Source organism: Arabidopsis lyrata (genome assembly GCF_000004255.2).
Source record: "Arabidopsis lyrata subsp. lyrata unplaced genomic scaffold ARALYscaffold_1, whole genome shotgun sequence".
NCBI lineage: Eukaryota > Viridiplantae > Streptophyta > Magnoliopsida > Brassicales > Brassicaceae > Arabidopsis > Arabidopsis lyrata.
Genome location: NW_003302555.1, coordinates 29,164,276 through 29,190,099, shown reverse-complemented (window position 1 = coordinate 29,190,099; position 25,824 = coordinate 29,164,276). Strand labels below are relative to the sequence as shown.

Below are 25,824 nucleotides of genomic sequence, written 5' to 3'. Positions count from 1 at the left end.
TGCTCGCTTGATATGAATATTTCTTCTAGCTCTGGGAATAATACACAGTTGGAGACTTAATTCTGATTGAATAAAAACTTTAAACAAATTATTTTTTTTATATTTTCATTAGAAAATTAAGGCTATGGTCTTATAGTTGTATTTTTTTTTTTGACATCTTTGGATCGACAAGACCCGATCCATAGCCAATCCCTACTATGCGGGGTAACGCGACTGAGTGGAGTCGAACTCCGGTGGAAAATGCGGAGTCAAGTGATTAAGTCTACTTGACTAAAGGCACATCCCCGGTCTTATAGTTGTATACACGTCACATATTTTATTTATTTTTTATTTTTAAACGTCAGACGTACGTCACACATATTATCACACATGTAATATTAAACACATCGTCAAAACAATCCTTTACGTGACGAAAAAAAAAAAAAATCATTTACGTACAGTTAATTTTTTTGGAATATATTTAACCACTAAACCCAAAAAGATTTTTTTTTTTTAATCTCTACTCCCTCCGTTCTTTTATATTAGATGTTTTAGGAGAGTGTACACAGATTAAGAAATCATTTAATTTTTGTTTATTTCTAAACAAAAACATCATTTATTATCTAATCAACCAATAGAAAAATAATTTACATAATATAAATCATCAAAACTAATAAAAAACTACTCCATCCGTTTCGTTTTAGTTGTCGTTTAAGGTTTTTTCACACAAATTAAGAAAATCATTTAATTTTTTGTTTTACCCTTTATTAATATATTTTATAAAAAATTTCATTGGCCAAAACATTAAAACAGTAGGGATAAAACTGGAATCTTCACCAAACATTTGCATTGAAAACCTAAAACGACAACTATTATGAAACAAAATTTAAATCTTAAAACGACAACTAAACTGAAACGGAGGGAATAATTAATATTGTATTGAAAACTGAAAACATCATTTATTTAAAAACAAAAACAAAAACTTAAAATATCATTTATATAAGAACGGAGAGAGTAGTACTCAGTGATTTTCTTTGGCCGGCATTTAAGCGCACAGAAGTGGCCATCACTATCTATCATCCACTAAATTAAATGTCCATGCCCAAAATATGGAGACATTTTTAAATGATTTTTTTTTCATAATTTTATTCTTTTTGTCAAAAACATGCAATATGGTTATGGTTGTTCAAACACGTGTTGTCGTAACACATTGACATCACTAGTATATATACCATTAAACTTTTTTTTTTTAGATGTTAAATTATCATTACAAATTTACAATATTAATAAAAGGTTAATTAAATGGTACATGTTGAATAGGTCCGAACTTTCAAATAGTAACATTTCACATCAATCGTAAAAGAATGCATAGGGTAAAGAAGATACAGGTTGGAATAAGTCTGGAAATTTCAAAGATTAACATCTCACATTTTGTCTTGATGACTATAGGGTTTACACATTTGAACAAAACATGGATAACTTATCTTCTTCAACGATTCAATATTTTGCTGTTCTTATGCTCCTCTTTTACTTGGTCGTCTTTGGTGGTTAGAATCGAGTAGTACTCAGCTTTTTCACCGTAAACACCATCAAGAACCACATAAAATGTCATGATAAAGATTGTAAATACAACCAATAACAAGCTGAATTCGATGTTGATCAGTGACTTGGCCCTATGAAGAGCCTCTTCACTAGAACAACTAATCAGTTGGTGTTTTTTCTCTACGTAGAAAAAGCAACCCTTAGGGAGCAAACTTGGTGTAAAAAGCATGAAACCCATGACTATTAACCATGCTCCTTGACAGGCTATGCTTGATGATCTCACGAAGCTCACCAAAAAACTCTTGGGCATGGCAATACCCATGAGAGTGGTGATTAGAGAAACGAAGATAACAAGTTGGTAGAGCAAATGGTATTGTCCCTCAACGCCCTCGTGGTCGGTAGAGTGAAAATGGAAGACGAACAATTGCTGCGCGAATGCAGCTGCTAAAGCAAGAAACGTCAATGCTGAAGGTACAGAGTGGAACAGGACGCAGCTGTGTTACACAGGAATGTCTGGACACAAAAAGATTCCAGCAAGGAATGAAGATGACGTGGAGATAGCTTCAAATCAAAGAGAATATTCATTAGTTTATGAATAAGGATATTTTACATTTATTATGTGGTGTAAACGTGATCTCTTGTGAATAAAAAGAGAGACGTCACGTTAGGTTTAGTTAAGCCGTCAAGGAGAGAAAAACCAGAGAGGTTAAGCTTTTGAAAGAAAGAGAGTGATTCTTAGATTAGGTGTTAATCTAAGTGTCTCAAGTTCATTAGAAATTTATTGGTGTCGAACTAAGGGGTGTCTTAGTGTCGAGTAATTCCATTTAGGCAAAGCTTGGTGTAAGATTATCTAAACAATTTCTATTGAAAGTTATTGAGGATTAGGCACGTTGCCAAACCTCGTGAAATTGCTTGTGTGCTCATATTCTTGTATCAACAAATGCCTTAGCGGTTGCGGCTGCTCTAGGCCGTACTCGATCGAAGAGTATTGCAAAAACGGCATAGACTATGAAAGATATAAAGAGGATGGAATGTTCAACGCTACGGAGATGGCTCGACGGGATGGTTCCATCAGGGTCAAAGGGATTGTGTCTTTTGGGTCCAGTGAAGAGTTGTCGAACTGTGATGATTGATAGGCTGATCATGATAAAGTAAAGCTCTAAGTATCTGAGCTTGTGAGATGGGAACCATGGTGATGAAGAATAAGTATTTGGGTTGAGACAAAAGAGTTTTATGTTGTTGAATAAATGCCATACACCAACTGCCAATAAACCTATACCACTTCCAAGATGTCCCGCAGGTGATTCCATGTTTCTTAAGAGAGATTTAGGGACTTTGATTGTGATCACAAGAACTATTGATGAATTGGTTGGAATTAGTAAGAGTTGAGATCAATGAGTACTTAAAAATGTCCACAAGGGTCATATAGAGAAAGTTTATTTTTCTTGTTGTTGATAAAATATTACAACTTTGTTAGAAACTTAGAATCTTTCTTATATGAATGATTTAAATTATTCGTACGACGTTAAGATAACAAAAGTGAGCAACATGATTTATTTTACACGTCCAACTAAATGTCTAGCCAAAAGAAGTGAGCAACATGTTTTATGGCAAATCAAATTTAAAAGTAGATCAAAGGTCTATGTCAACAACTCAGGAGACAGTGACAATCTTAAATGATTTTTTTTCTTAGGGTTTTCATTATTTTCTTCGGATTTTTTTTTAAAAAATAAACGTTGAAGTTCCGAACTTTCCATATATAATGTTTTAGCATTCAGAGTCATTTTTCAGATATTCCGATTTAAAGAATAATCAACAATCTTCCATATATTCCTTCTTGGTTATTTTGTAATCACATCTAGATCATTGGGTCTAAGTTAGTCATTTTACTATTCGATTTCAGTCGATTTCCTGTGTTTCCAATAGACCATAAACTCTAAATCTACCTAAGATCTTAACTATGAAAAAGAGAACAAAAATATTTTGTATAAGAATCTCAAAAATAACTCGTATATTATATAATTAATATTCGTTTGGAAATCACCTTTGCAAAATTGTGTTAAAAATATGATTTGTGTAACCGGTCCAAAACATACAGCTACTCAACTGTCTACATTTAGTGTGAACTGTTTATGATTTTTTAAAATAAATTACAACATCTATAGTTCTATACCTCAAAAGTCAATGCTTCTAGACTAATTCTTAAAAGTCAACATTAAACTTACAACAATCCCAGCTTGTTGAACTATAGTTGCGTTTTCATCATTCGTTAGCAATTAAAAAATAATTTATAATTTGGAAGGACACCGTAAAAAGTATTCTGGTCTCTAGTCTTAGAGGATCTGCGAACCTAGGTCTAGATCACTTAGTCATTCTAGAAAGAAAAAAAATTGTAACTTTGATATCAAACGTATATTTGAGGTTGGTAAAAAAATTTCATAAAAATGACAGCTTGTATCATAAAAATAAAAAGTTCAATCTAAAATCAGATCCTCTATGTGGATTGATCCCTTAAGTGTTTTTTGATGTTGCTAAGAAATAGTCTCTAATTAGTTTTTTTTTTTTCTATAAATGTTGATATCATATAAAATAAAAAGTTTTGGCTTTACAAAAGTTTGGATTTGAATCCTTGACAAAAAAAAATAAAACAAGGAGACAAAAGATTTGGAAATCACAAAAGAGTGAGATCAAGTTAACCAAAGTTGCATTAGGTTGCGGTAACGCTTGCGCTTTATGTCTTGCGGTGATAATGTTTCGAATCTCTCTATCAATGATAATATCATATAAAATAAGTGTTTTTTTCTTACGTTGATTTCACGAAAAGAGACATTAAAGAGGTCTCTCTAACATATTCCATTCGCTTTAATAAATGTAATTTTACATTAATCCCGCAAACGTGACAAAATGTAGAACCTACCGTTTTCAATTTTATGGACTAATATATACAAAAAAGAATGAAAATCATAAATAGTCTTTGTTTGAACGTACGGAATGGAGCACGACAAGGGAAAGTGGAAGACTGGGTCCACGAACAATGGGCTTTTCTGGTGAAGTCAGGCCACGCCCCAAAAGTCAAGAACACTAGCACTATTAACAAATAAACATATACATACACTGTAGTTGGTAAGTTGGTAGGTAAACTACGACAAATTCATTAGCTTTCTTGCTAATAGTTAATTTAAAGACATGTCAAATTACGTATAAAAGGGTTCGTAATTGGTTGAAAAAAGTCTTTATGTTACATTTTCGTTGCATACACTATACAAAAAGAGACTGGAATGAAAAGAAAAAAAAATTCCGAAAAAAACAAGAGAAAGCGAATAAAGCAAAAGCGTGATAAATACTTGATAGAAAATGGCAGCCATTATGATACCGACTACAGAAAAGTAAAAGATACAACATTTTGAATTTACTAATGGACTCGTCCACCACCATAATGATTCAAAATTTCTCAAAATATGCTTAATTTACAAAGAATAATGGGCACAATCTCAAGAAAAGCTATTAAACTGAAAAATGATTATTTTTCAGTTTCTGTTATGAAAGAAAGAAAAAACAAGTTGTGAGTATGAATGACTTCACCGTAAATCATACGACTCGATGACGCAATGATTATGATAGTACTTCACACGCATCACACATGGAAATACACATCAACCTCCCACACATATTTAAATTAAATTTTTGTAAAATAAAACAAAAAATCTCGTCCATTCCCTAGTCAATGTTCTTTAACTACTTCACAAAAATAAAATATAAACGAATCCACAATTAAATAGTAGTAATAAAATCTTTCTTTCTAGAAAGATGTCCAAAACTCGACATCTATATTAATAACATCACACACCTTCTTGTTCTCTACACCTTTTATATAAACAAACCATCCATAGTTACCAAAGCCACAACAAAACACATGGCTAAGCTCATTTTCTTCCTCGCCGTCCAAATCCTCCTCCTCGCCGTGGTTTCTTCTGCCGGAGATGGCGAAGACTTCTTTAGAACCATGGACCGGAAACTTCTTGGTCTCCACAAAAAGGAGAAACTTACCCATTTCAAAGTCTATTGGCACGACATCTTAAGCGGTCCGAACCCAACCTCCATCATGATCCAACCACCGGTTACAAACACTTCATACTTTGGAGCCATCTCCATGATCGACAACGCTTTGACGGCCAAAGTTCCGATGAACTCCACGGTGTTAGGTCAGGCTCAAGGGTTTTACGCCGGAGCGGCACAAAAGGAGTTGGGTTTTCTGATGGCGATGAACTTTGCTTTTAAGACAGGGAAATATAACGGAAGTACGATCGCGATTCTTGGTAGGAACACGGCGATGTCAGAAGTCAGAGAAATGCCGATCGTCGGAGGAAGTGGGCTTTTCCGATTTGCTAGAGGCTATGTTGAGGCTAGGACAAAGTGGATTAATCTCAAGAACGGTGATGCTACTGTTGAGTATAGTTGTTACGTGTTGCATTATTGAGGTTAAAAATATTTTTGTCGTTTTTCTATATTTAATTTGACTACGCAATAAATAATGAATAAAACGGGATTTCAATCTATTGAGTTTTCTTAGTTCTTTTTTTTTTGTATTTGGTTCTATGGTGTGTGTGGTGGACGTTGTGTGGGAAGTGTTTGTAGTTTATAATTTATAATAATTATCTAGTTTTTTTTATTTTTCTTATGAGGAGATTTTGAAAATAATTTGGTGGTTTGAAAGATTTGATAATATATTTCATTTTAGATGTGTTGTTTATGTTTGGTTTGTTAAAGGGTTGTTTATGTTTTTGGACCGACATTCTTAGAGCAACCCCAATGGAAGACTTTTGATGGGTTTCTTAGTATAAAAATATTCAAAAAAATAGAAAAATAGGAGAAAGAAGTAAGAAACTCTAGAAATAGTTTATTAATTAAGGATTTTTAGAATCTCATAAGAAACTTTTGAAGGTACTTGTCTTTCTATGAGTGATTTATCTTGTTTTAAAAACTAAAATTTAATTCAATAATTTAATTTTATAAAAATATTAATAATTTAGTTTTTAGAAACTCAAATTAGATCTATCACCACCATTGAGGGTGCTCTTACGTGGTCGGCACCACAATTTTAAGGACCATTATAAGTTTAGACAAAAAAAAAAGAAAGAAGGACACATGATAACTTTAACAACTTAAGAGAAGTAAGAATGAAACCACATATAAAAATCTGAATTATTATAAAAATCTTGGAACTCTCAAGAGTATGGATGTTATACGTACTTTGCTCTAATAGTGGTCAAAGACCGAACACACAGTTTAAGGTAACTTGATGACTGATGCATGTTTGATCGTTCTGCCACGTGAAGGCCTGCCCAAACTCAAAGTAGTACGACCATACTATCCAACGATAAGTAACAATCTTGACTAGTGGAGTGGGTCTCGCTTGGTCGGGTTACTAGACCAAGAGAAAACCGAGTTCAAATGCTCGGTTAATGAAATTAAACATTAAGTTAAATTGTGCATTGACGCTAAGAGATTCATATTAATTAAACATTAAGTTAAACCGAGTTAAGTTTGCTACCTAGTGGACAGTGGCCGAACCATCTTTGACTTGCAATCCTGCGTACACGTTGTTTTCCGATGAACAACCTCTCATACGTTGACGTAATGACGTTTCTAACACAACTTCTCAACTTCTTACAAATTTGCATTGTTCTAAGAAAATAATAAAAATTATGCGACCACTTTATTTTAGGTTACATTAAGCTCAATAGTATTATTTGCTACCGATTAAATATCTTCGAATAGCAAAAAAAAAAAAATATCTTCGAATAGAGTTTGTTGATTATTGGAAAGACTTTTACATTGCAAGAAACATGCGTCTTTTCTCCTTTTCCTCCTCTATCCTCCATCTTTTCTTACCATAAAGCAAATTTATTTCTCATGTTTTAAGAGAAAAACACAAATTTATTCGTCTAAATCATTATAACACATTAACACGTACTACGTTTATCCTAAAAAGCAAAGACCAAAGGCTTGTTTTATGTAATTGGGAAAACGTACACTCAATTTATTATTAATTATGGGCAAAAAACCTTTAAAACAACTGATCTACTCTTCTTTTCTTCATTGTGAATTTGCAAAACGGCTAAAGCATTTAAAAGAAAAGAAAAAAAAAAAACTCAAATGGCTCCTTGGACCGACATATTGACAAATGCTGCTATTTTTGTGATAATCCAAGCTCTAGCGTTTCTGATAATCTTCACTTCTTCCGACATATTCTCCTCCAAGATCAAGATGAAGGCGAAGAAGAGATCTTTTGGTTTCAAACTCTCTCGTTCCATTTCGCATTTATTCGCTTTAACCTCCGATGATGTCTCTCGAGCTGACGAAGAAGAAGTAGCAGAAGAAGAAGCTTCCTTTCTCCTCTCCTCAAATCTCAATTGATTTCTATTACCAAGAACATTGGTTTGTATTTTCAGAAACTTGAGTTATCCACAGAAAAATCTTCGAAGTTTACTTTTCACAATGTATGGATCATGTCAATTTAAAGAAGGGTCTGATGATCTATGACTCATATGGTTAAGATCAGACACTACATTGACAACTGTAATCTAGCCAGCAACATTACACTGATCACTCAGTTGCTTATAAGTTATAACAACGCAAAAAGACAACTCGAAAATGAAAGAATTTAAGCAGTGAGTTTTAGGACCTGTTCTAAATTCAGGACCTTTCGGATTTGATAAGAGATGACAAGAACGATACAACCCGAGTTTTTGTTTACATTTCATGTCTTTATCCTACCCCAAGCTTGTTGTCATAAAGGCATCGAAATACCTGCAGTTTCAGATAAAAAAAAGGGTAACTTTAAAATGCATAAAGCTAAGCAACAAGTCCATATCAAATATAAGAATTCCATAAGATAAAAGACCAATGCCTGAGTCACAGATCAAGTACTAAACATGATGAATACGCCAATGTATTAAATATAACCAAAGCTGCTAATACAAGTATACTATAAGCCAACAAAGACAAGAATTTCAATCACAAGTAACAACAATCCAAGAATGTAAAAGTAGGCAAGAATTATCCTTGATATAGAGAACACATCGATCAAGAAGGTATCCATCAAATTTACAAACCGATTGAAAAGGCGATAACAGTAAGCAAAAAAGCAAACAAAAGTCTACCAAGCTCCTATATCACTGCCAAGTTAATTAGCTAAAACATACTTTCTCTATCAAGAAGGGATATCAGCGAGTATGATAACAGTCATTGGCACCACAAAAAGTCTAAAAATGGCACACGACACGAGGAATCAATACCGAGAAACAACATAATAATGTGAATCTTCTTGGTATGTAACAAGTCCTCTTCAAACTTCCATCTCAAAACAAACAAATGATATGAAGAGAGGAAAAAGAGTGACCTTGAGGAACTAAAGTCCAGCTCTTAGACTCAACAGACAAACTTGATATCAATCTGGCAGATGCTATAGCACTGTGTAGTGGCAACATCGATAGACAGCTACTTAGCTCCACTGGTAATCTGTTTTTTAACCATCCCATCAGAAGCAATTCACATCATAATCGCAGCTGATTTCCGAAAGCTTACTCATTTGCTGAGAGACACTGACCTAAAAGATTGATTGATACGAGTGGTTGCTGAGGATGGAGATGAAGATTTAATGGGAGAGGGTAAGGAGGAAGCGTGAACATTCGTCTTGCTAAGCTTCTGGGTTAAAGAATGAATCTTTGATGATAATCTGCAGATTTTAGAAGAAGACGCCATTGGAACATTCAAGTCAAAGAGATGAGATCGGACGATTTAGGGTTTAAGGGTGTTTCTGGGGATTTTAACGGGTCGGGTCAAACAGATGGCTGGATTATCCAATAAGGGGGAGACTAATTAAAACGTCGTCGTTCTTATTATTATTATTTTTTTTTGTCGTCTAGATTTATTATTAATTGCAAATTATGAGAACTGAATTCTTATTATCTTCTAAGAGCTAGAATAATAACTAAAGTCTTTCTATGCATTTATAAAAACGACTTTCTTAAAATGAATAAATTTTACATTCTCATATAAGAAAAAAAGAAATGTTACAAAGCCATTGAAGCCTAATTGACTAAATGAGGCTAAACACACAGAACCAAGTTTGCATCAAGTAAGCCCATAATTTAAATTTTCAGCCCATAAGTTAATTTTTGAGCCCATGAAGATAACACATCTGAGAATTTTATAACTTGTTTTCTAAATGTGTTCTTAATTGTTTAAACCGTGTTTAGCAAAACAAGGATACTATTGAAATTTTTAAATAAGACAAAACAAGGTCCGAGAGTCCGAGACAATGAACCGCCTTGAATGGTGAACACATAAAACTTGTCAACTTTGATCCCTAATATACTCTGAACTAAACATGCCACACACACATACACTAAACTAATCGCTCTAATTATAAATTAGTACATGGTTTTGTAACCCTTGCAAAACTTAAATTTTTGTCTTTTACTTAGAAATTTGAAATAATAACGGGTGATTAGCACCAGACATTAATTTAATCGTTGTCGCGTACATAGCAGTAAAGCACATCGCCCAAAGCGGACAGCCGCCACTAAAACGTTAATTATGTATCTACTCGATTAATTAATTTTTGTTAAGATTTTATATTTTTCTAAATGATTTTACGTTAAAATTATTAAATTCCATTAATTTTAGCATCTCAAGAAGTGTGACAAGACGAGACTACTGATAACAGCCGTAAATATTTAACAATCGTAGTGTGTGTGATTGACTGGTCGGAGAAACGCAGCGTATTATGGTCCTTGTGATGGTGACAGGTCTAAAACTCTATCAATCACGCACACAAGACTAGATACACAAAAAAAAAAAAAAAAACAAGATACACAAATTTGAACTATTTAAAGGTTGATGATATTGTTAGAGCAAACGCAGTGGAGTATTTTCTATGCGGGTGTGAGGATTAAAAAAAAATATATATATTCAAATAGTTGGTATCCGGATGTTAACTTACAACTTATTTGGCTTGGGTGTGAGATTACATGGCAGGCTGTGATTGGCTAGTTGTGAGAAAGCAAGAAAAAAAAATAATTTCTCGGAGTCTTTTTCTCTCTCTTCATTAAATTTCTAACCTTATTTTACTAATTTAATTTGCCTAAAGATGTATCTTCCAACTTATACCACTGCCTATGCTCTTATCATACATTATTTCTGTTATCAGTCTGATATTGTTATTTGATTAGCACTAAAAAGAGGTTTAATCACTTAACTACTCCTCATGAAACAAAGAAACATTGAGAATGAGAAGATACAAGATTAACTATTTTTAATTAGAAAGATAAATTTGTATTATTAGTTTATTATTATTACAGAACTCATTGGATCGTTCATGTTAACTTATTACTAATATACAGAGAGTGATTTAAGGGTTTTTGGATCACAGTGTTGACAAAATCAAGAACACTACAAAGCTGCTTTTTATAACATTTTCGCGCTTTTCTGCTTGTTTGTATCTGAGTCAGCATTTATGCTGCTTCTTCTCTAGATTTTATACACTGTCTTGTTTCTATCTCTATAAACGTGCTTTTGATGTTTAAAGCTGAAAACTTCCAATTCAGACAAAACATAGCCATATCTATGCTTCATGTTATTATGTAAGATGATACAAATTACTAAACGTTCTGTTTCACTTGTGTCCTTCTTCCTTATCTCTTGCTCATTTTCATGGCGGTGAAATATATGAGTGCTTATCTTGGTGAGAAATTTCAGAATATTTATTTGAATAATGTCCTTGCGATGCAGTTGTACACATGATTGATGATAATATAATACTAGTATTTTTTTGTTTATTTTAGTAACGATTTAATTTAATGTATCAATCTCTTTCCATTGCTAGATTCTTACTGCAAATCTAGTCTAAAGGGTACTACTACTTATTTTGGCAGTTTCCGTTTCAAAAACTCATTTATCTCATTCTCTTTTTGTAGGTGTGATTTTGAAGATTGGTAGATTCTGATGAAAGCAGATCAAAGCAGAGACATTTGAATTGTGTTGCCTTTTCTTTTGTTGAAAGGGTTTACTTTGACTCAGTGATTTGAAAAAAAAAGAGAGGATAGATTTGACATTTGAGTGATTGGATTGAGAGGATTAGCATCTCTTTGGATCTTTGGGAGATTTTCAGCCTAAAGTTTCAGTTCTTATTGAAAGGGTACAAGGATTTTTTGATTAGATTTACTCCAAAAGCTGGTTGGGAATCTCAAAAGTGGGATTTTTTTGTTCAGGGTTTTGTATTTTGTGTTTTGAAGTTTATGTGATTCAGTGAGTGAGAGTGAGAGGTCTTGTCATGTCTATCAGTTTTGTATGCATGTGCAAAACCAAGCATTCTGTGTTTGGTCTGATTTTGTCTTGATTTCCAACTTGCCATAATAATGCAATCATATCTACAGAATCTATCTCTCCTGGAAGCTACATTATCTCTAAGGATCATCTAGAAATCAAGAGGAGTCTAGAGAATTGTTCTTGCAACAGTCTTAAATGAGCAGAGAGAAACAGGAGAAGAGATCAGGTTCTAATGGGACTGAGAAGGTTCTTGTTGCTGTTAAAGCATCTAGGGAGATTTCAAAGACAGCATTGGTTTGGGCTTTGACTCATATTGTTCATCCTGGAGATTGCATTACTCTGATTGTTGTTGTCACTTCTCATAATGCTGGTACTTTTTCTTCTTTGCTACTAAATCATGAAGATTACTTACTTTGGTCTGTTTTATTCATTATCCTTGTTTGTTTGTTTTTTTATGATGAAATTGTTAGGCCGAAAGCTATGGACTTTCCCGAGGTTCGCTGGAGATTGTGCTACTGGTCATCGGAAACTGCATTCTGATGCAATTCCTGAGATAAAGAGTGATCTCACTGATACTTGTTCCCAAATGATTCTCCAGCTTCATGATGTCTATGATCCAAACAAGGTTATTATATAGTATTAATTAGGCCATCATCAAAATAATGATATTCTGAAACATCAAAAGTTCTTCTCATGCTTGTTTCTTTTGTGTGTTATTTGAAAGGTTAATGTCAGGATCAAGATTGTTTCTGGATCACCATGTGGAGCTGTTGCGGCTGAGGCCAAGAAATCACAAGCAAATTGGGTAGTTCTGGATAAGTAAGTAAATAATAATCTGAGTTCATTCTTCAGTTCTTTAGTTTTTACTCTCCTTGTGTGGTTGAATGATTCTTTTACAGGCACCTTGAGCATGAAAAGAAACGGTGCATAGATGAGCTACAATGTAACATTGTGGCAATGAAGCGTTCTCAGGCAAAATTTCTGCGCTTGAACTTGGTCGGGTCACCAACGAAGCAACCAGTATTAGCATCTGAAAAAAACAAAAACAAGTTGTTAGATTCTGTTAAAGCGGTTGTTACATCAACTCCAATGAGCAGTCCTGAGGTTGAGACATCATTCACAGGAACAGAAGTTGGGACTTCATCAGTTTCTAGCTCTGACCTCGGAGCATCATCACCTTTTTTCACAGCTGAAGTGAAAAAGGATGAAACTTTGGCCATCAAAGAGAATGAATCTGATTCTGATTCAGAGAGCGAAAATGTATCACTACCTTCCACTAGTATGAGATTCCAGCCATGGATATCAGAATATCTTGGCACTCATCGCCTCTCATTGCAGGAATCCGAGGAGAGTCTGTGGAAAACTGATGATAAGGCTGCTCAAGTATCATCTAAAAAGGCTTTTCTTGAGAAAATTTCTAAGGTTGATGAAGGAGAAGAATCAGCAATGTCAAGTAAAAGGAATGACTTGGAGGAGTTTAGTGGAACCTTAAGAGAAACAATTTCCTTATCACGAAATGCTCCTCCTGTTTCTCCTCCTCTATGTTCTATCTGTCAGCACAAAGCGCCTGTATTTGGAAAACCGCCGAGGTTTTTCTCCTACAAAGAGTTAGAGCTTGCAACAAATGGGTTTTCTCGAGCTAATTTCTTGGCAGAAGGTGGATTTGGATCTGTTCATAGAGGTGTATTACCTGAAGGCCAGATTGTAGCAGTAAAGCAACACAAACTGGCTAGTACACAAGGAGATGTAGAGTTTTGCTCTGAAGTAGAAGTTTTGAGCTGTGCTCAGCATCGAAACGTAGTTATGTTAATCGGTTTCTGCATCGAAGATACCAGAAGACTCTTGGTCTATGAATACATATGCAATGGATCATTAGACTCTCATCTATACGGTAAATCTCATGTAAAATTCAAGTTGGTTAACCTAAGAAACTCTTAACTAGAGTTGACTGACTAACTTCCATGAAATGTCTATTCAGGTCGCCATAAAGACACTTTGGGATGGTCTGCAAGGCAAAAAATAGCGGTTGGAGCGGCTCGTGGTCTTCGGTATCTTCATGAAGAGTGTAGAGTGGGTTGCATTGTTCATAGAGACATGAGGCCTAACAATATACTAATAACTCATGATTATGAACCACTGGTATTTATATGTTCTTCAACAACAGTTTACGCATTTTTTTGGTGTCTACACTAGTTTGATTCTGTTTTTGTTTCTCTTTCAGGTTGGAGATTTTGGTTTAGCGCGATGGCAGCCTGATGGAGAGCTCGGTGTAGACACGCGTGTGATAGGAACTTTCGGGTAACAAATTATAGAACTAAATCACCATTCTCTAACTATAGAGTACAATTTTCTCAACTACTTTCTGTGTTTCTTTAGGTATTTAGCTCCAGAATATACTCAAAGTGGACAAATCACAGAGAAAGCTGATGTTTACTCATTCGGGGTTGTATTGGTTGAACTAATCACGGGTCGTAAAGCAATGGATATCTACAGACCAAAGGGACAACAATGTTTAACTGAATGGGTAAATCAAAACGTTTCTTCGTTTTTAAGGTTTCTTAGCTCATTTTGAGTCTCATTTTGTTTTTGTGAGCAGGCAAGGTCTTTATTAGAAGAGTATGCAGTTGAGGAATTGGTTGATCCGAGGCTCGAGAAGCGATATTCAGAAACCGAAGTCATTTGTATGATTCATACAGCTTCATTGTGTATACGTAGAGACCCACATTTGCGTCCTCGTATGTCTCAGGTAAAGAAAAGATCACCATTCTTGAAACATGAAACATGTTTTAAGTCAATAAACTTTGGTCTATTTTGTTGAAGGTGTTGCGTTTATTGGAAGGAGATATGGTAATGAATGAAATCTCAGGCAGGTTTAACGGAGATTGAGAAAGGTCTCAGAGGTCATAACTAATGCAGAGATTGATCACTTTCTTTTTGTAGGATCAATACAAGGATTTTGTGTAATCAAAGTCCTCTCTTAATTGACAATTATGGTTTCTAGTGGCTTTATCCAAAAGTGATTAGTGTTTGTAGTTATAAACTTTTGGGTTTGATAATCATGTAGTAATAAAGAGTAAATTAACCAACAAAACATATACTCAAGTTTTCTCAAATCACACCAAAATGATCAGTAACAAACAAAAAACAAGCACAACAAATTTGGTAATTATGACGAAGGGTATGACATAAGCCCTGAAGATTCAGAAACCGCCGCAGCTTCTTCATCAAGAAACAAATTATCACTTCTTCTAACCGCCGCATGAATCAGAACCAACACGGCGGCGGTTAACAAAGATCCCAGAATATTCGACGTAGCGTGAGTCAACAAAAGCATCACAACCGTGAAAACCGATAAACCAATGAGAACCGTCCGATCATCAATCTGATAACCGAAAACCACAAGAGGCTCGTCACGGAGGAAATAGAGAAAGATCCAGAAGACGACCAAGATTGATAACACGATTAACGACGTTGGGTGATAGAGAAGGCTTAGGAAGAGGATGAAGAGAACTCCGATGGCGTAATTAGCTCTGAAATAGCCGAGATTCGTTTTGATTCTCGAGATCGCGTCGAAGAAACCGTGTGGGAGAGTCATTGATTCGAAATCGAACATCGATTTCCATGGCCGGCGCGTGGCCAGACCGGATTTTATACGGTGTTTGGCGCGTGAGATGTATTCGAGATCTATCGCCGGTGATGGATGAGACGACGTCGGAATCGCGTTGTAGTTCGTCATTTCGGAGAGAGAAGAGAGAAACGAAGCTAATTTTCTTCTTTTTTCCTTTTTGTTATATATAAATTGCTCAGTGTCCCTATGGAATGGTGCTCATAAAATGTCACATGGATAAAAGTTGTTTACATAAGGGTGACCAATAAATACATGAATGCTTGTATACTGTAATAAATTCTATATATAATTTATAAATTCCAAATATTACACGATTTTTTCTTTGTTTTAGCACTAATTTGTTGTGGTAATATTGGTATTTTCAAGTGGAATTATAATTATTTACCTAATATTATGTAAATTTTATTTGAGAAATATAAAAATCGTATGTGTTTAACAGTCAGCATAATAGAGAAACTTTTTTTTTTTTTGTCATAAGTGTGTTAATTTTTATTGAGCCAAAACGGAGCCATTACAAAAGTTAACATCAAACATCAAAGCCAAGAAGGGAAAAATTGAATCTCTCACTTAACCCTCGTCCCAGGAACCTTTACACTTAACGCGCGACCCGGCGGAGCCATGAGTGCAATCTAGTCCCGAACTTCCCGAACTTTTAACTCGGAGTCACCGAGCATGCTTTATGAATCAAACATAACAAACACAAAATATAAACTAACAAAAAGCCCAAACCAAGCCCAATTAGGAAAAACTAATCGAGAAGAGTAGAGGAGGTTGACATCCAGCGTAGAAAACACGAGTCGATAAAGGACCAAAGCACATGACACGTGTGAAGAAGAAGAACTGTTGTTCGCCGTTCATCGCCGGCTGCTTTTTTCCGACTTCATGGAGCTCCTAACCACACCAGAATTTTCAATTCAACAGGTTCATATCAGGACTCCAAGAAGGAACTTCATCTTCAATAATCTACAATCTTCTCATCGAAATAGAAAAGGCTCAGATCTGGAAAGTAAAGAAAAAAAACCAAACCGATCCGATAGTATTAGAAAAGAAAATCCCCAAATCAACTCAGTTACTTAGAACATCAATACCAAACAACCATCGATGAAACTTCAATCTGTAACTCAAATCCTCTCTTAAAAGATGAAACAAATAGGCTTGAAGAAGGGATTAAGCCCTTTAAAGAAAGGAGGACCAGAGAATTATACAAACGATGGAGGAGATATAGACATAAGCAATCAAGAAGAAAAAGGTAATTTAAAATCCTAATAATCGGACACTAAACGGAACTTAAATCCGGCCAAGAAACCAGAGAGAAACCCGGCCAAAGACGTCGGGAAAGGCCCGACGAGACAAGAACGAGAGTATCTTGCTCTCGGGAGATAAGCCAGCCAACGCCGCTAAAAGTAGCCGGTCGATGCCGGAAGCTAAGCCAGCCAACGCCGCCACAAGTGACAGACGATGCCAGAAGATGAGCCAACCAACGCCGCTGAGAAAGCCAGCGATGCCGGACGATAAGCCGACCAAACGCCGCTGATAAAACCGGTCGTTGCCGGAAAGTAAACTCTGAACCTGCTTTTTCTCTCTAAAAGATGTAGAGAGAGAAGAGAGAGAAAGAGGTTCAGAGTTACAAATTTTATCCACAATAGAGAAACTTTCTTAGGAAAATGTACGACATATATTCTCTGTCATTTCAAAATATAATCTAATTAATAAAAAAAAATCTAATTAATTACTTGTAAACAGCATAATTTTATTAACAAGAACGATTAGTTTTTTTTTTTAATTCACTATTCGTTCATAAAAAAAAAACAGCGACCGAGTGGTTTCTCTGGCATCGCTTTATTGCTGCACGTGGCTTATCCTACAAATATTTACAAAGACCACCAGATATTTTCATGGTTTCTCCATTTTAGTCCCAAACGTTTGTTTTAATAAAAATTAACACATTGCTTTTTAAAATTTCTAGTGTTGAAACCAAAGACGAAGGCTTGATTTGTAGTCAAAGACACTTCACCTTCATATTTTTGTCATATACATGGTTGAATGTTTTCTTTAAGATTGTCCATGGAGAATCCTACAAGTTTTACCAAAAACATTTACAAATATATATATGATGGACACAACCTTGTGCATAATGTTATCGACCAGCTTCAAGCACATATTTGAGATTCGCAGAAATTTTTCTCTCAACTCTTAAGATACATTTTGAATAAAAGAGAATATGGAGCTTGAAGAACAGAAGAAGTTCTTCCATGGAACACTTGAGATTACAATCTTCGATGCAACACCATTTTCTCCTCCATTTCCTTTCAATGTAAGTCTGTAACATATGATGGATTAATGACTCTGATGATATTATCGTTGTGTTCATTCTCATGAACTATTGTTATCATTTTTACAGTGTATATGTACAAAGCCAAAAGCAGCTTACGTGACCATCAAGATAAACAAGAAGAAAGTTGCTAAAACAAGCTCAGAATACGACCGTGTCTGGAATCAGACTTTTCAGATCCTCTGCGCTCACCCGGTTTCTGACACGACCATCACCATCACGCTCAAGACTCGATGTTCTGTTCTCGGAAGAGTCCGGATCTCTGCAGAACAGATCTTGACATCTGATTCAGCAGTTATCAACGGGTTCTTCCCTCTAATTGCAGACAATGGGTCAACGAAACGTAACTTGAAGCTTAAGTGTTTGATGTGGTTCAGACCGGCTTATCTTGAACCGGGATGGTGCAAAGCGCTTGAAGGAGATTCTTTTCAAGGTATTAGGAACGCAAGCTTCCCTCAAAGATCGAATTGCAGAGTCATACTGTATCAAGATGCACACCACAAGGCCACGTTTGATCCCAGGGTTCATGATGTTCCTTTTAATGCAAGGAATCTATGGGAAGATGTTTACAAAGGGATCGAAAGTGCTAGGCACTTGGTTTACATCGCAGGATGGGCACTAAACCCTAATCTTGTTCTTGTACGCGACGAAGAAACTGAGATTCCACATGCAGTTGGAGTAACGATTGGCGAGCTTCTGAAACGGAAATCAGAGGAAGGTGTAGCGGTGAGAGTAATGTTGTGGAACGACGAGACATCTTTACCGATAATCAAGAACAAAGGTGTAATGCGAACAAACGTCGAAACAGCTCTTGCTTACTTCAGAAACACAAATGTTGTTTGTAGACTGTGTCCAAGATCGCACAAAAAGCTCCCTACAGCGTTTGCGCACCACCAAAAGACAATAACATTAGATACACGTGTGGCAAACTCAAGCACTAAGGAGCGAGAGATTATGAGCTTCCTAGGCGGGTTTGATCTTTGCGATGGTCGGTATGACACGGAGGAGCATACACTGTTTCGTACACTCGGAACAGAGGCTGATTTTTACCAGACAAGTGTAGCCGGAGCTAAGCTAAGTAAAGGCGGACCAAGAGAGCCATGGCACGATTGCCATGTGTCTGTGGTCGGAGGAGCGGCTTGGGATGTTCTAAAGAACTTCGAACAGAGATGGACGAAACAGTGTAACCCTTCGGTGTTGGTTAACACTTCAGGGATCAGAAACTTAGTAAACCTAACCGGACCTACGGAGGAAAATAACCGGAAATGGAATGTTCAAGTTCTGAGATCAATAGATCACATATCGGCAACAGAGATGCCAAGAGGTTTGCCGGTAGAGAAGAGTGTACATGATGGCTACGTCACGGCAATTCGAAAGGCTGAGAGGTTTATCTACATTGAGAATCAGTATTTCATGGGAAGCTGTGATCACTGGGGGAGCAAGAACGATAAGTACGGATTTTTTTTAATCGAAACTATTAAATATCCATTGCGAGATTCTGATCTGATTTAGTATTTCGTTTTTTGATATATAGAATCTGCAGCGGATGCACAAACTTGATACCTGTCGAAATAGCGTTAAAGATTGCTGCTAAGATACGCACAAGGGAGAGATTTGCAGTGTATATAGTGATACCGATGTGGCCGGAAGGGCCACCAGAGAGTGAAACGGTTGAAGAGATACTTCATTGGACGAGAGAGACGATGTCAATGATGTATCAGATCATTGGAGAGGCGATATGGGAAGTTGGAGACAAGTCGCATCCTAGGGATTACCTAAACTTCTTCTGTCTTGCAAACAGAGAAGAGAAGAGAGACGGAGAGTTTGAAGCAGTTTCGTCGCCCCATCAGAAAACGCATTATTGGAATGCGCAGAGGAATCGGAGATTCATGGTCTATGTCCACTCCAAGCTCATGATAGGTAACAAACAATCCGCAATTCACAATCTGAAATGAAAAAATATTGAAGATTTGTTAACCTTCCACAAATTATAAGCACTTAAGATTCAAATCACAGAGATTGTCATATGTTTGTAGTGGACGACACATACATTTTGATAGGATCGGCCAATATAAACCAGAGATCAATGGATGGTTGTCGGGACACCGAGATTGCAATAGGTTGCTACCAAACCAATACAAACAACACCAAGGAAATCCGAGCTTACCGGTTATCGCTCTGGTATGAGCATACCGGTGGCCAGATCACGGCAGATGACTTATCATCGTCAGAGCCAGAGAGTCTTGAATGTGTCCGAGGGTTACGGACAATAGGAGAGCAAATGTGGGAGATTTACAGCGGAGACAAGGTCGTGGACATGCTCGGTATCCATTTAGTCGCCTATCCGATTAGTGTGACAAGAGATGGTGCAGTTGAGGAAGTCGGCGACGGTTTCTTTCCTGATACCAAGACCTTGGTCAAAGGAAAAAGGTCCAAGATGTTTCCTCCTGTTCTAACCACCTGAAAAAAATGTCCGAATCAGAATCATTCTTAGATCATAACTTGCAATACATATGAATAAATAACATTCAGCCTGTTGATTATGATGATACGTGCATATAAATGTTTAATTATGAGAGGGTGTATTTAGTGATTAACACACATACTGGTTTTTGTTATAATTATAACCATTCGTGTCCCTCTGTCGGTTCCAACTTGTAGATGAATGGTTTTTTCAAGCTTTGTCGCCTGTAACAAGGAGAAGAATAATCAAAACCTGTATAGACCATGAAATGAGCAGCTTTTAATAGCTAACGTTAATGCAAAGCATACAATGCTACGTGACTTAGCAGACTGGATCTCTACATCTAATGTCTAAAAGGTGAACCGGTATGGAGCTTGCAGAAGAATCTTTTCCTATTTGCGTCCAAACTCATCTAATGGCTAAATAACAAATCTCTCTTTTTTCGCATCGTGTACTGTTCCAAGAAGATTCACACTACTGGAAACTTGCATATTTGCAGCACGGTACCAATTCCATATCTGGAGTAACAACTCTGTTCTTCCTCAGAGATTACAGTTCCAAATGAGGGTAAACATTTCTGAAAATGTAAGTCGTTTATAACTCACTCTTAAGCTGCAAAGTTCTCAGAGTCTTCAGAAAAGTAAGAGGGGAAGTAAACTAAGTACCTCTAGATTTATATCGACTACAACCTTTCATCCTGGTAAAACATACACCTAATTTCAGATCAATTTAAAGCCTTAAAACTTAAAACCACAGAAATAGGCTAGTCGCAGTCAACTCCAGGATAAAGTGAGCTAATTCTATGTATTTCTATAAAACCTTTGCCTTAATTAACCATGGGTAAGATAATCCTTTCCATCAATTCTAAAGAACTTTGCTTCCGTGCTACTCCAGAAACCAACGTAGTGAACCCTCTTCAAGAACAGCTACTTCTCCATCAGTCCAGCATCATCAACATTATCTTCTTTCTATAGATACTAATGTGAAATCTAGACAAGTCTCACAAATCCTCTTCAACCTCCAGTGTCGCAAGCTCTACAGAGAATCCAAGGTCTAAGTGGCAAAACTAATGATGCGGACCTAGATTAGGAAGAAGATGAAACTGTGTTTAGCTAAGTATCTATATGCAAAAACCACAGACATAAATGAAGATCTATATGCCAAAAAGAAAACGATAGCTAACCTCTAGAGGATACAACCAGATAAAAAATAAAAACTTCCACATATGGAAAGTTTTGTTAGAAAGATGCTATACCTGTCTCCAGACTCGGTAGAAAGATCGTTTTCCGTAAGGCACATCAACATCCTTTAGAAAGTGCATACCCGAAAAATGGATGTAGTATCAACATAGTCAACAAGAACATTGGCAATCTCTTCATGTATGGAAAAATTCCTTTCTCTGGAGGCAAACTAACTCAAAGGAGACAGAGAAGGTACTCTGAAACTATAGATTTCTTCTTAAGAAAGTTGCTGCTAAATGCTTCCTTGCTGACAAATTCCACTTACGAATGCAGCTTGTGCCCCTTCAGAGACATACTGTTCATCTCTCCAAGCAACTCCTAGGACCTCAAACAAGACATATCAAGGATGCACCACCGTAAAATCCTATCTTATTTGCTAAACTGCACCTGAACGAAGAGTTTCTCTTCTGCTCATCGTGAAAGCTCCAAAACTAAGATATAAAATTCTGCATCAGAGTATCTACTCTAGACGTTTCAAACTAGTATCGAGCAATTCTGCGCACTCCATCAACGATGTTCTAATAGAATAGTTATAAGCTGTCTGCCCACCTTCAATATTTGCAGAAAGCAAGGAATTATTATGGTTCAATGATCCCAGCTCAGATCTTCGCAGATAATTCCCAGCTCGCGGCAACCTGTTGGCCCGTCTATCAGAGAATGCAGAAGTCTCAAAAGCTGTTGAGACATTCAGATTACTCTGTAGACTGATTACTATGTGTTTTGATGAAGTAACTCCATGAAAAGTCGCTTTGATTTGTCTTCTATTGATCCATCTGTCCTCAATGAGTTGGAATCTTCACCCGGCCTTCTAACTTCTGACCTCATTTTATGTTCTTTAGGATCGATATTCAATCTGTGGAATAGAGATTCAGCCCATTCACCTGCTACTGCTAGCTATGCATCAGCTCCTGACCAGCGTCCATCCATGGGTTCCAACCGTGAAAATTAGTGGTTCGCCTAATGGCACAAGATGAGTTTGATGGTGGAAACAAGGAGTAAATTCTTCGAATCCATTAGATGATTGCACGTGAGGAGTAACGGTCATGAAACTCCAGACCCTGACCAAGTCCAAAATCACTCACAGCACCTAGATTCAGTCCTATTGCAGTCACAGCTAAGATGCTGATCACTCAAACACTGCTCAAATAATCCCTGTTGAAGGTTTTTTGAAATGAAATATCCCGCTCATATTAATCCATATGACCCTCAAAGCCTTTTCTTAGCTGCTGCCGATGGAAGTCTGTTAGCCAGATCCCAGCAGGGCGTCACTGGTGAATCCCAAAATGAGTTCTGAGAAGCTACTCACTATGGTCAGATGGCCATAGAGGATCAATATGTCTCTGTTCCTCCAATAGTGTATTGTGCCTCATTCCCTTTACCAATTGAATCAGCATTGACACTACAAACCTGAACTTGAATAAGCAAGCTCGAGAAAATTCAATGAAAAAACGCTGCCTCCTGACACAATCCAGAAATGGAAGTCATTCCAGTGTTTCCACTTCTTCTTAATTGAGCTTCTCCTATAGCCTTTAAATATAGCCGAAACAAACATAACACTGCTACACAAAAACAGTGGTCTGTGGTACTGCTACCTCTTTTTGCTTCTAGCAACAAGCAATTGCAGCTTGAGAGTTCCTCCAAAATATGGCCACAGTAAACAACTTTCGCTCAAATCTCTTTTAGACCAAGTTTCTAAAGCCTATAACCCCTTTAAAAGGTGTTGGCTCGGCAGATCTTTATAAATTCAAATAATGAGAAGGAAGGAGTCTGGGATGGAAGCAAAAGGAGAGTATCCTTTCCTCTTATTAGTGCCAGTATGATTTCTCAAACTTACTGGCACTTAGAGTCCTCTGGGGTATCTATCCGAGGGATTATCTTTTACAAATAATCAAAACCAGGGTGTAACAAATACGAGCATAAGAATAAGAAGGATAATAGAACACAACTAATAGCAAGCAAGAAGAACCAAATCGTCAAATTATTGAAATAAGAAGGAAATAGATCAGCCATCTAGGTTTGGCTAAAAAAGAAAAGAATAAAAAGCCATCTAAGTTACACAACTATTACGCTTTATTGAGAAAGCAGAAGAACTAACATTTAGATTTAGAGTAGATGCATACCCACAAACAACCAGAGGATTTTGAGAAGTGGGCTATTTAGACGTCACCTCATTCTTTTTCCACAAATCATTAATAGATTTCAATGACGATCCAAACGAGGTTTCTTCTGCGAGCCAGACCCATGGCTGTAATATTGACTCCTTTCCGAAGATCCCTAAGAAACAAGAAAAAGAATGCAGACGTGTCAAAGTACAAGTCCACAATATAGATCAAATTACACCAGAATGTAAGCATGACTTTACCAAATAACTATCGTTTTCACCATAAGAACCACGGAAAGTGCCATCCATATTGTTGAAATTCATCCCATACGATCCACCTGGACGCATAACATATCACAACAAAGCAGTTAGCGGCTGAATGAAAATACAAAATGTTTCCAAAAAAAAATCTAGGATCATACCAAAACCCCAAGGCCTACTATCAACAGTAGCAAGTTCTGCTCGTAGCTTTTCAACTTCACGGGCCATAGAAACCATGTTCTTTTCCATTGTCTGCCGCTGCTCCATAAGCTCAAACTTTTCCTTCTTCTCATAGTCAATTGCATCTCTAAAGAAAAAGAAAAACTCCTTTCAGCATTTACGACCGAAACCAGATGTTTAGCACTAAAATACCTAACTAACCTAGCATGCATAAGCTCCTTCTGCAGGTCTTTAACCTCAGCTCTCATACCCGGAATCTGCTTGTTATCTGATTGCAATTTAGCCAAATCTTTCCTAAGCATCTGAACATTTCCACTTAATTCACGTTTAATCTCATTCAGCTTCTGAACTTCACCACGCAACTGCGACGCCTCCTTCTTATACGACTCCATAGCGCGAACATCCCCCTCAAGTTTATGCCTTTTCTCACTAAACTCCATGGACTGCAGATCTTGCTCAGCACGAAGATCAGAAATCATCAGATTCATACGGTGAAGCTCTTCTTTAGCAGCAACGAGTTCTCGCTCCAGAACCATTCGGTCGTCAGCTAGTCTATGATTATCATTCAAAAGCCTTCTAATTTCAGCATCCTGAATCTGAAGATCTTCTAACAAAGATGGTGGTGGAGGTTGTAACAATGGAGGGCCTCGGAGAAAAGGTCTCTCCGGAGGTAATTCACGCCGATCATGATAACTGTCTCGGTGAATCCGGTTTCTTCCAGACATTCAGAATTACCTTCTCAATCCCAAAAACAAAAAACAGCAAAATTCAACATATATACCCAATTCATGATCGATTTCACAGATTTGAAAATTGAAACGGAATCAAATAAATAATGAAATTGTGAAATAGACAAAGAAAAAAAAAAAGAGTCAAAACCTTTTCTTCTGTTCTGCTACACAGAGCGGATATCGTCTTCTACCTTGAATTGCTATGAACAAGGTTAACTTTAAGTTGTCTGCGTGGAAACGACGTCGTGTTGAGAGTCCTCCGTTTGGGCCTTAAATGGGCTTTAAAAATTTAAATAAATGGGCTATCCTCAGTATGTACATGTGAAGTCAATTAGGAACAATTATTTGGACGGTTGCTTAAAAAATTCGCCTAAACACCACCAAATGCTCAAACCTTATTAAACGCAATTTTGTAATATGCACTGTATTTCTTTCTCTTCTGTCAGTAGTATTCGACTATTTGGTTTTGATTTGATGATGTTGAAGCTCTTCAAGATTTGTTTTGAGAGAAAAAAAAAAGCTGAGAAAATCAAACCTAAAAAGCTCAAAACAAATTAGTCTTTTAAGGTTTTATTTTTAAAATCCTAATTTCGTTAGAAGTATACAAAAAAACACCCGACATCCTAATAATTGATACTAGCAATAAGGAGAAAGCATCCTCATATCCACCTAAACAACAAGTGCTCAAACTCAAAAGCAATAATGGAAGTTCTTGAAAATGTTTCTCCAATTTTATACTCCCTCCGTTTCGTTTTAGTTGTCGTTTAAAGTTTTCTCACACAAATTAAGAAAAACATTAAATTTTTTGTTTTACCTTTTATTAATATATCTTATAATTTTTTTCATTGGCCAAAACATTAAATTAATATGGATAATACTGGAATTTTTACCAAACATTTGCATTGAAAACCTAAAATGACAACTATTACGAAACAAAATTTAAGTTCTAAAACGACAACTAAAACGAAACGGAGGGAGTATTAATTATGTATTAATTGTTTTTTTTTTTTTACTTTTTTATTTCTTTCTCTTA

General features: G+C 36.3%; 9 protein-coding genes across 15 annotated transcripts; 5 read left to right on the top strand and 4 right to left on the bottom strand.

Annotated features, from left to right (window-relative positions):
• The first annotated feature begins 1,385 nt into the window (after positions 1-1,385).
• Positions 1,386-3,865, top strand: LOC110224578. The gene is given in 6 exon segments (XM_021010850.1): positions 1,386-1,927; positions 1,929-1,992; positions 2,471-2,506; positions 2,509-2,643; positions 2,694-2,828; positions 2,831-3,865. Coding segments are annotated over 6 exon segments (489 nt in total). The 5' UTR covers positions 1,386-1,888; the 3' UTR covers positions 2,911-3,865.
• Positions 3,866-5,322: 1,457 nt separating this feature from the next.
• LOC9330557 (dirigent protein 20) lies at positions 5,323-6,190 on the top strand. The gene has a single exon (XM_002894450.2). It carries the CDS (start codon positions 5,435-5,437, stop codon positions 5,996-5,998), a length of 564 nt encoding a protein of 187 aa, XP_002894496.1. The 5' UTR covers positions 5,323-5,434; the 3' UTR covers positions 5,999-6,190.
• Positions 6,191-7,316: 1,126 nt separating this feature from the next.
• LOC9327883 lies at positions 7,317-8,046 on the top strand. Its single transcript, XM_002894449.2, has one exon. It carries the CDS (start codon positions 7,678-7,680, stop codon positions 7,936-7,938), a length of 261 nt encoding a protein of 86 aa, XP_002894495.1. The 5' UTR covers positions 7,317-7,677; the 3' UTR covers positions 7,939-8,046.
• LOC9330556 lies at positions 8,038-9,391 on the bottom strand. Its single transcript, XM_002891774.2, has 3 exons — positions 9,131-9,391; positions 8,924-9,042; positions 8,038-8,331 (listed from the first exon to the last, which is right to left on the bottom strand). Exons 1-3 carry the CDS (start codon positions 9,283-9,285, stop codon positions 8,312-8,314), a joined length of 294 nt encoding a protein of 97 aa, XP_002891820.1. The 5' UTR covers positions 9,286-9,391; the 3' UTR covers positions 8,038-8,311.
• Positions 9,392-11,017: 1,626 nt separating this feature from the next.
• On the top strand, positions 11,018-14,882 carry LOC9327882 (inactive protein kinase SELMODRAFT_444075). Of its 4 annotated transcripts, none has more exons than XM_021013620.1 (11): positions 11,175-11,269; positions 11,502-11,722; positions 11,961-12,223; positions 12,324-12,478; positions 12,578-12,672; positions 12,753-13,744; positions 13,832-13,992; positions 14,075-14,151; positions 14,230-14,377; positions 14,450-14,599; positions 14,674-14,882. In XM_021013620.1, the coding sequence occupies exons 3-11, from the start codon at positions 12,049-12,051 to the stop codon at positions 14,737-14,739; spliced, it is 2,019 nt and encodes a 672-aa protein (XP_020869279.1). In that variant the 5' UTR covers positions 11,175-11,269; positions 11,502-11,722; positions 11,961-12,048; the 3' UTR covers positions 14,740-14,882. The 4 variants fall into 4 exon arrangements, with proteins under 4 accessions (XP_020869278.1, XP_020869279.1, XP_020869280.1 ...); XM_021013621.1 differs by having other exon boundaries at positions 11,502-12,223; positions 12,753-13,113; positions 13,192-13,744; XM_021013619.1 differs by lacking the exon at positions 11,175-11,269 and adding an exon at positions 11,018-11,168 and having other exon boundaries at positions 11,502-12,223.
• Positions 14,883-14,914: 32 nt separating this feature from the next.
• On the bottom strand, positions 14,915-15,672 carry LOC9330555 (PRA1 family protein F2). Its single transcript, XM_002891773.2, has one exon. It carries the CDS (start codon positions 15,587-15,589, stop codon positions 15,020-15,022), a length of 570 nt encoding a protein of 189 aa, XP_002891819.1. The 5' UTR covers positions 15,590-15,672; the 3' UTR covers positions 14,915-15,019.
• A 1,665-nt stretch (positions 15,673-17,337) lies between these two features.
• On the top strand, positions 17,338-20,416 carry LOC9327881 (phospholipase D alpha 4). The gene is made up of 4 exons (XM_002894446.2): positions 17,338-17,795; positions 17,883-19,264; positions 19,348-19,733; positions 19,850-20,416. The coding sequence occupies exons 1-4, from the start codon at positions 17,703-17,705 to the stop codon at positions 20,275-20,277; spliced, it is 2,289 nt and encodes a 762-aa protein (XP_002894492.1). The 5' UTR covers positions 17,338-17,702; the 3' UTR covers positions 20,278-20,416.
• LOC9330553 (protein FLX-like 3) lies at positions 19,260-25,020 on the bottom strand. Of its 4 annotated transcripts, none has more exons than XM_021012764.1 (8): positions 24,940-25,020; positions 24,262-24,795; positions 24,042-24,187; positions 23,881-23,957; positions 21,533-23,792; positions 20,420-20,501; positions 19,864-20,273; positions 19,260-19,759 (listed from the first exon to the last, which is right to left on the bottom strand). In XM_021012764.1, exons 2-5 carry the CDS (start codon positions 24,783-24,785, stop codon positions 23,718-23,720), a joined length of 822 nt encoding a protein of 273 aa, XP_020868423.1. In that variant the 5' UTR covers positions 24,786-24,795; positions 24,940-25,020; the 3' UTR covers positions 19,260-19,759; positions 19,864-20,273; positions 20,420-20,501; positions 21,533-23,717. The 4 variants fall into 4 exon arrangements, with proteins under 4 accessions (XP_020868423.1, XP_020868424.1, XP_002891818.1 ...); XM_021012765.1 differs by having other exon boundaries at positions 19,981-20,273; XM_002891772.2 differs by having other exon boundaries at positions 19,302-19,759; positions 23,639-23,792; positions 24,940-25,018.
• On the bottom strand, positions 20,508-22,445 carry LOC110224928. Its single transcript, XM_021012767.1, is given in 8 exon segments — positions 20,508-20,926; positions 20,928-20,960; positions 20,962-21,020; positions 21,180-21,226; positions 21,228-21,254; positions 21,533-21,608; positions 22,068-22,165; positions 22,339-22,445. Coding segments are annotated over 8 exon segments (489 nt in total). The 3' UTR covers positions 20,508-20,884.
• Positions 25,021-25,824: the final 804 nt, after the last annotated feature.

Bases quoted from the DNA above. Each gene is read 5' to 3' on its own strand.
- LOC9330556 (XM_002891774.2), bottom strand. From the start codon at position 9,285: ATGGCGTCTTCTTCTAAAATCTGCAGATTATCATCAAAGATTCATTCT. The intron at 9,043-9,130 runs GTCAGTGTCTCT...GTTAAAAAACAG, and splicing joins CGTATCAATCAATCTTTTAG to ATTACCAGTGGAGCTAAGTA. The intron at 8,332-8,923 runs GTCACTCTTTTT...CTGAAACTGCAG, and splicing joins CTGGACTTTAGTTCCTCAAG to GTATTTCGATGCCTTTATGA.
- LOC9330553 (XM_021012764.1), bottom strand. From the start codon at position 24,785: ATGTCTGGAAGAAACCGGATTCACCGAGACAGTTATCATGATCGGCGT. The intron at 23,958-24,041 runs GTATGATCCTAG...TTATGCGTCCAG, and splicing joins TAGTAGGCCTTGGGGTTTTG to GTGGATCGTATGGGATGAAT. The intron at 23,793-23,880 runs GTAAAGTCATGC...CTTGTTTCTTAG, and splicing joins GTGAAAACGATAGTTATTTG to GGATCTTCGGAAAGGAGTCA.
- LOC9327883 (XM_002894449.2), top strand. From the start codon at position 7,678: ATGGCTCCTTGGACCGACATATTGACAAATGCTGCTATTTTTGTGATA.
- LOC9327881 (XM_002894446.2), top strand. From the start codon at position 17,703: ATGGAGCTTGAAGAACAGAAGAAGTTCTTCCATGGAACACTTGAGATT. The intron at 17,796-17,882 runs GTAAGTCTGTAA...TCATTTTTACAG, and splicing joins CTCCTCCATTTCCTTTCAAT to TGTATATGTACAAAGCCAAA. The intron at 19,265-19,347 runs GTACGGATTTTT...TTTGATATATAG, and splicing joins TGGGGGAGCAAGAACGATAA to AATCTGCAGCGGATGCACAA.
- LOC9330557 (XM_002894450.2), top strand. From the start codon at position 5,435: ATGGCTAAGCTCATTTTCTTCCTCGCCGTCCAAATCCTCCTCCTCGCC.
- LOC9327882 (XM_021013619.1), top strand. From the start codon at position 12,049: ATGAGCAGAGAGAAACAGGAGAAGAGATCAGGTTCTAATGGGACTGAG. The intron at 12,479-12,577 runs GTTATTATATAG...GTTATTTGAAAG, and splicing joins ATGTCTATGATCCAAACAAG to GTTAATGTCAGGATCAAGAT. The intron at 14,152-14,229 runs GTAACAAATTAT...GTGTTTCTTTAG, and splicing joins CGTGTGATAGGAACTTTCGG to GTATTTAGCTCCAGAATATA.
- LOC9330555 (XM_002891773.2), bottom strand. From the start codon at position 15,589: ATGACGAACTACAACGCGATTCCGACGTCGTCTCATCCATCACCGGCG.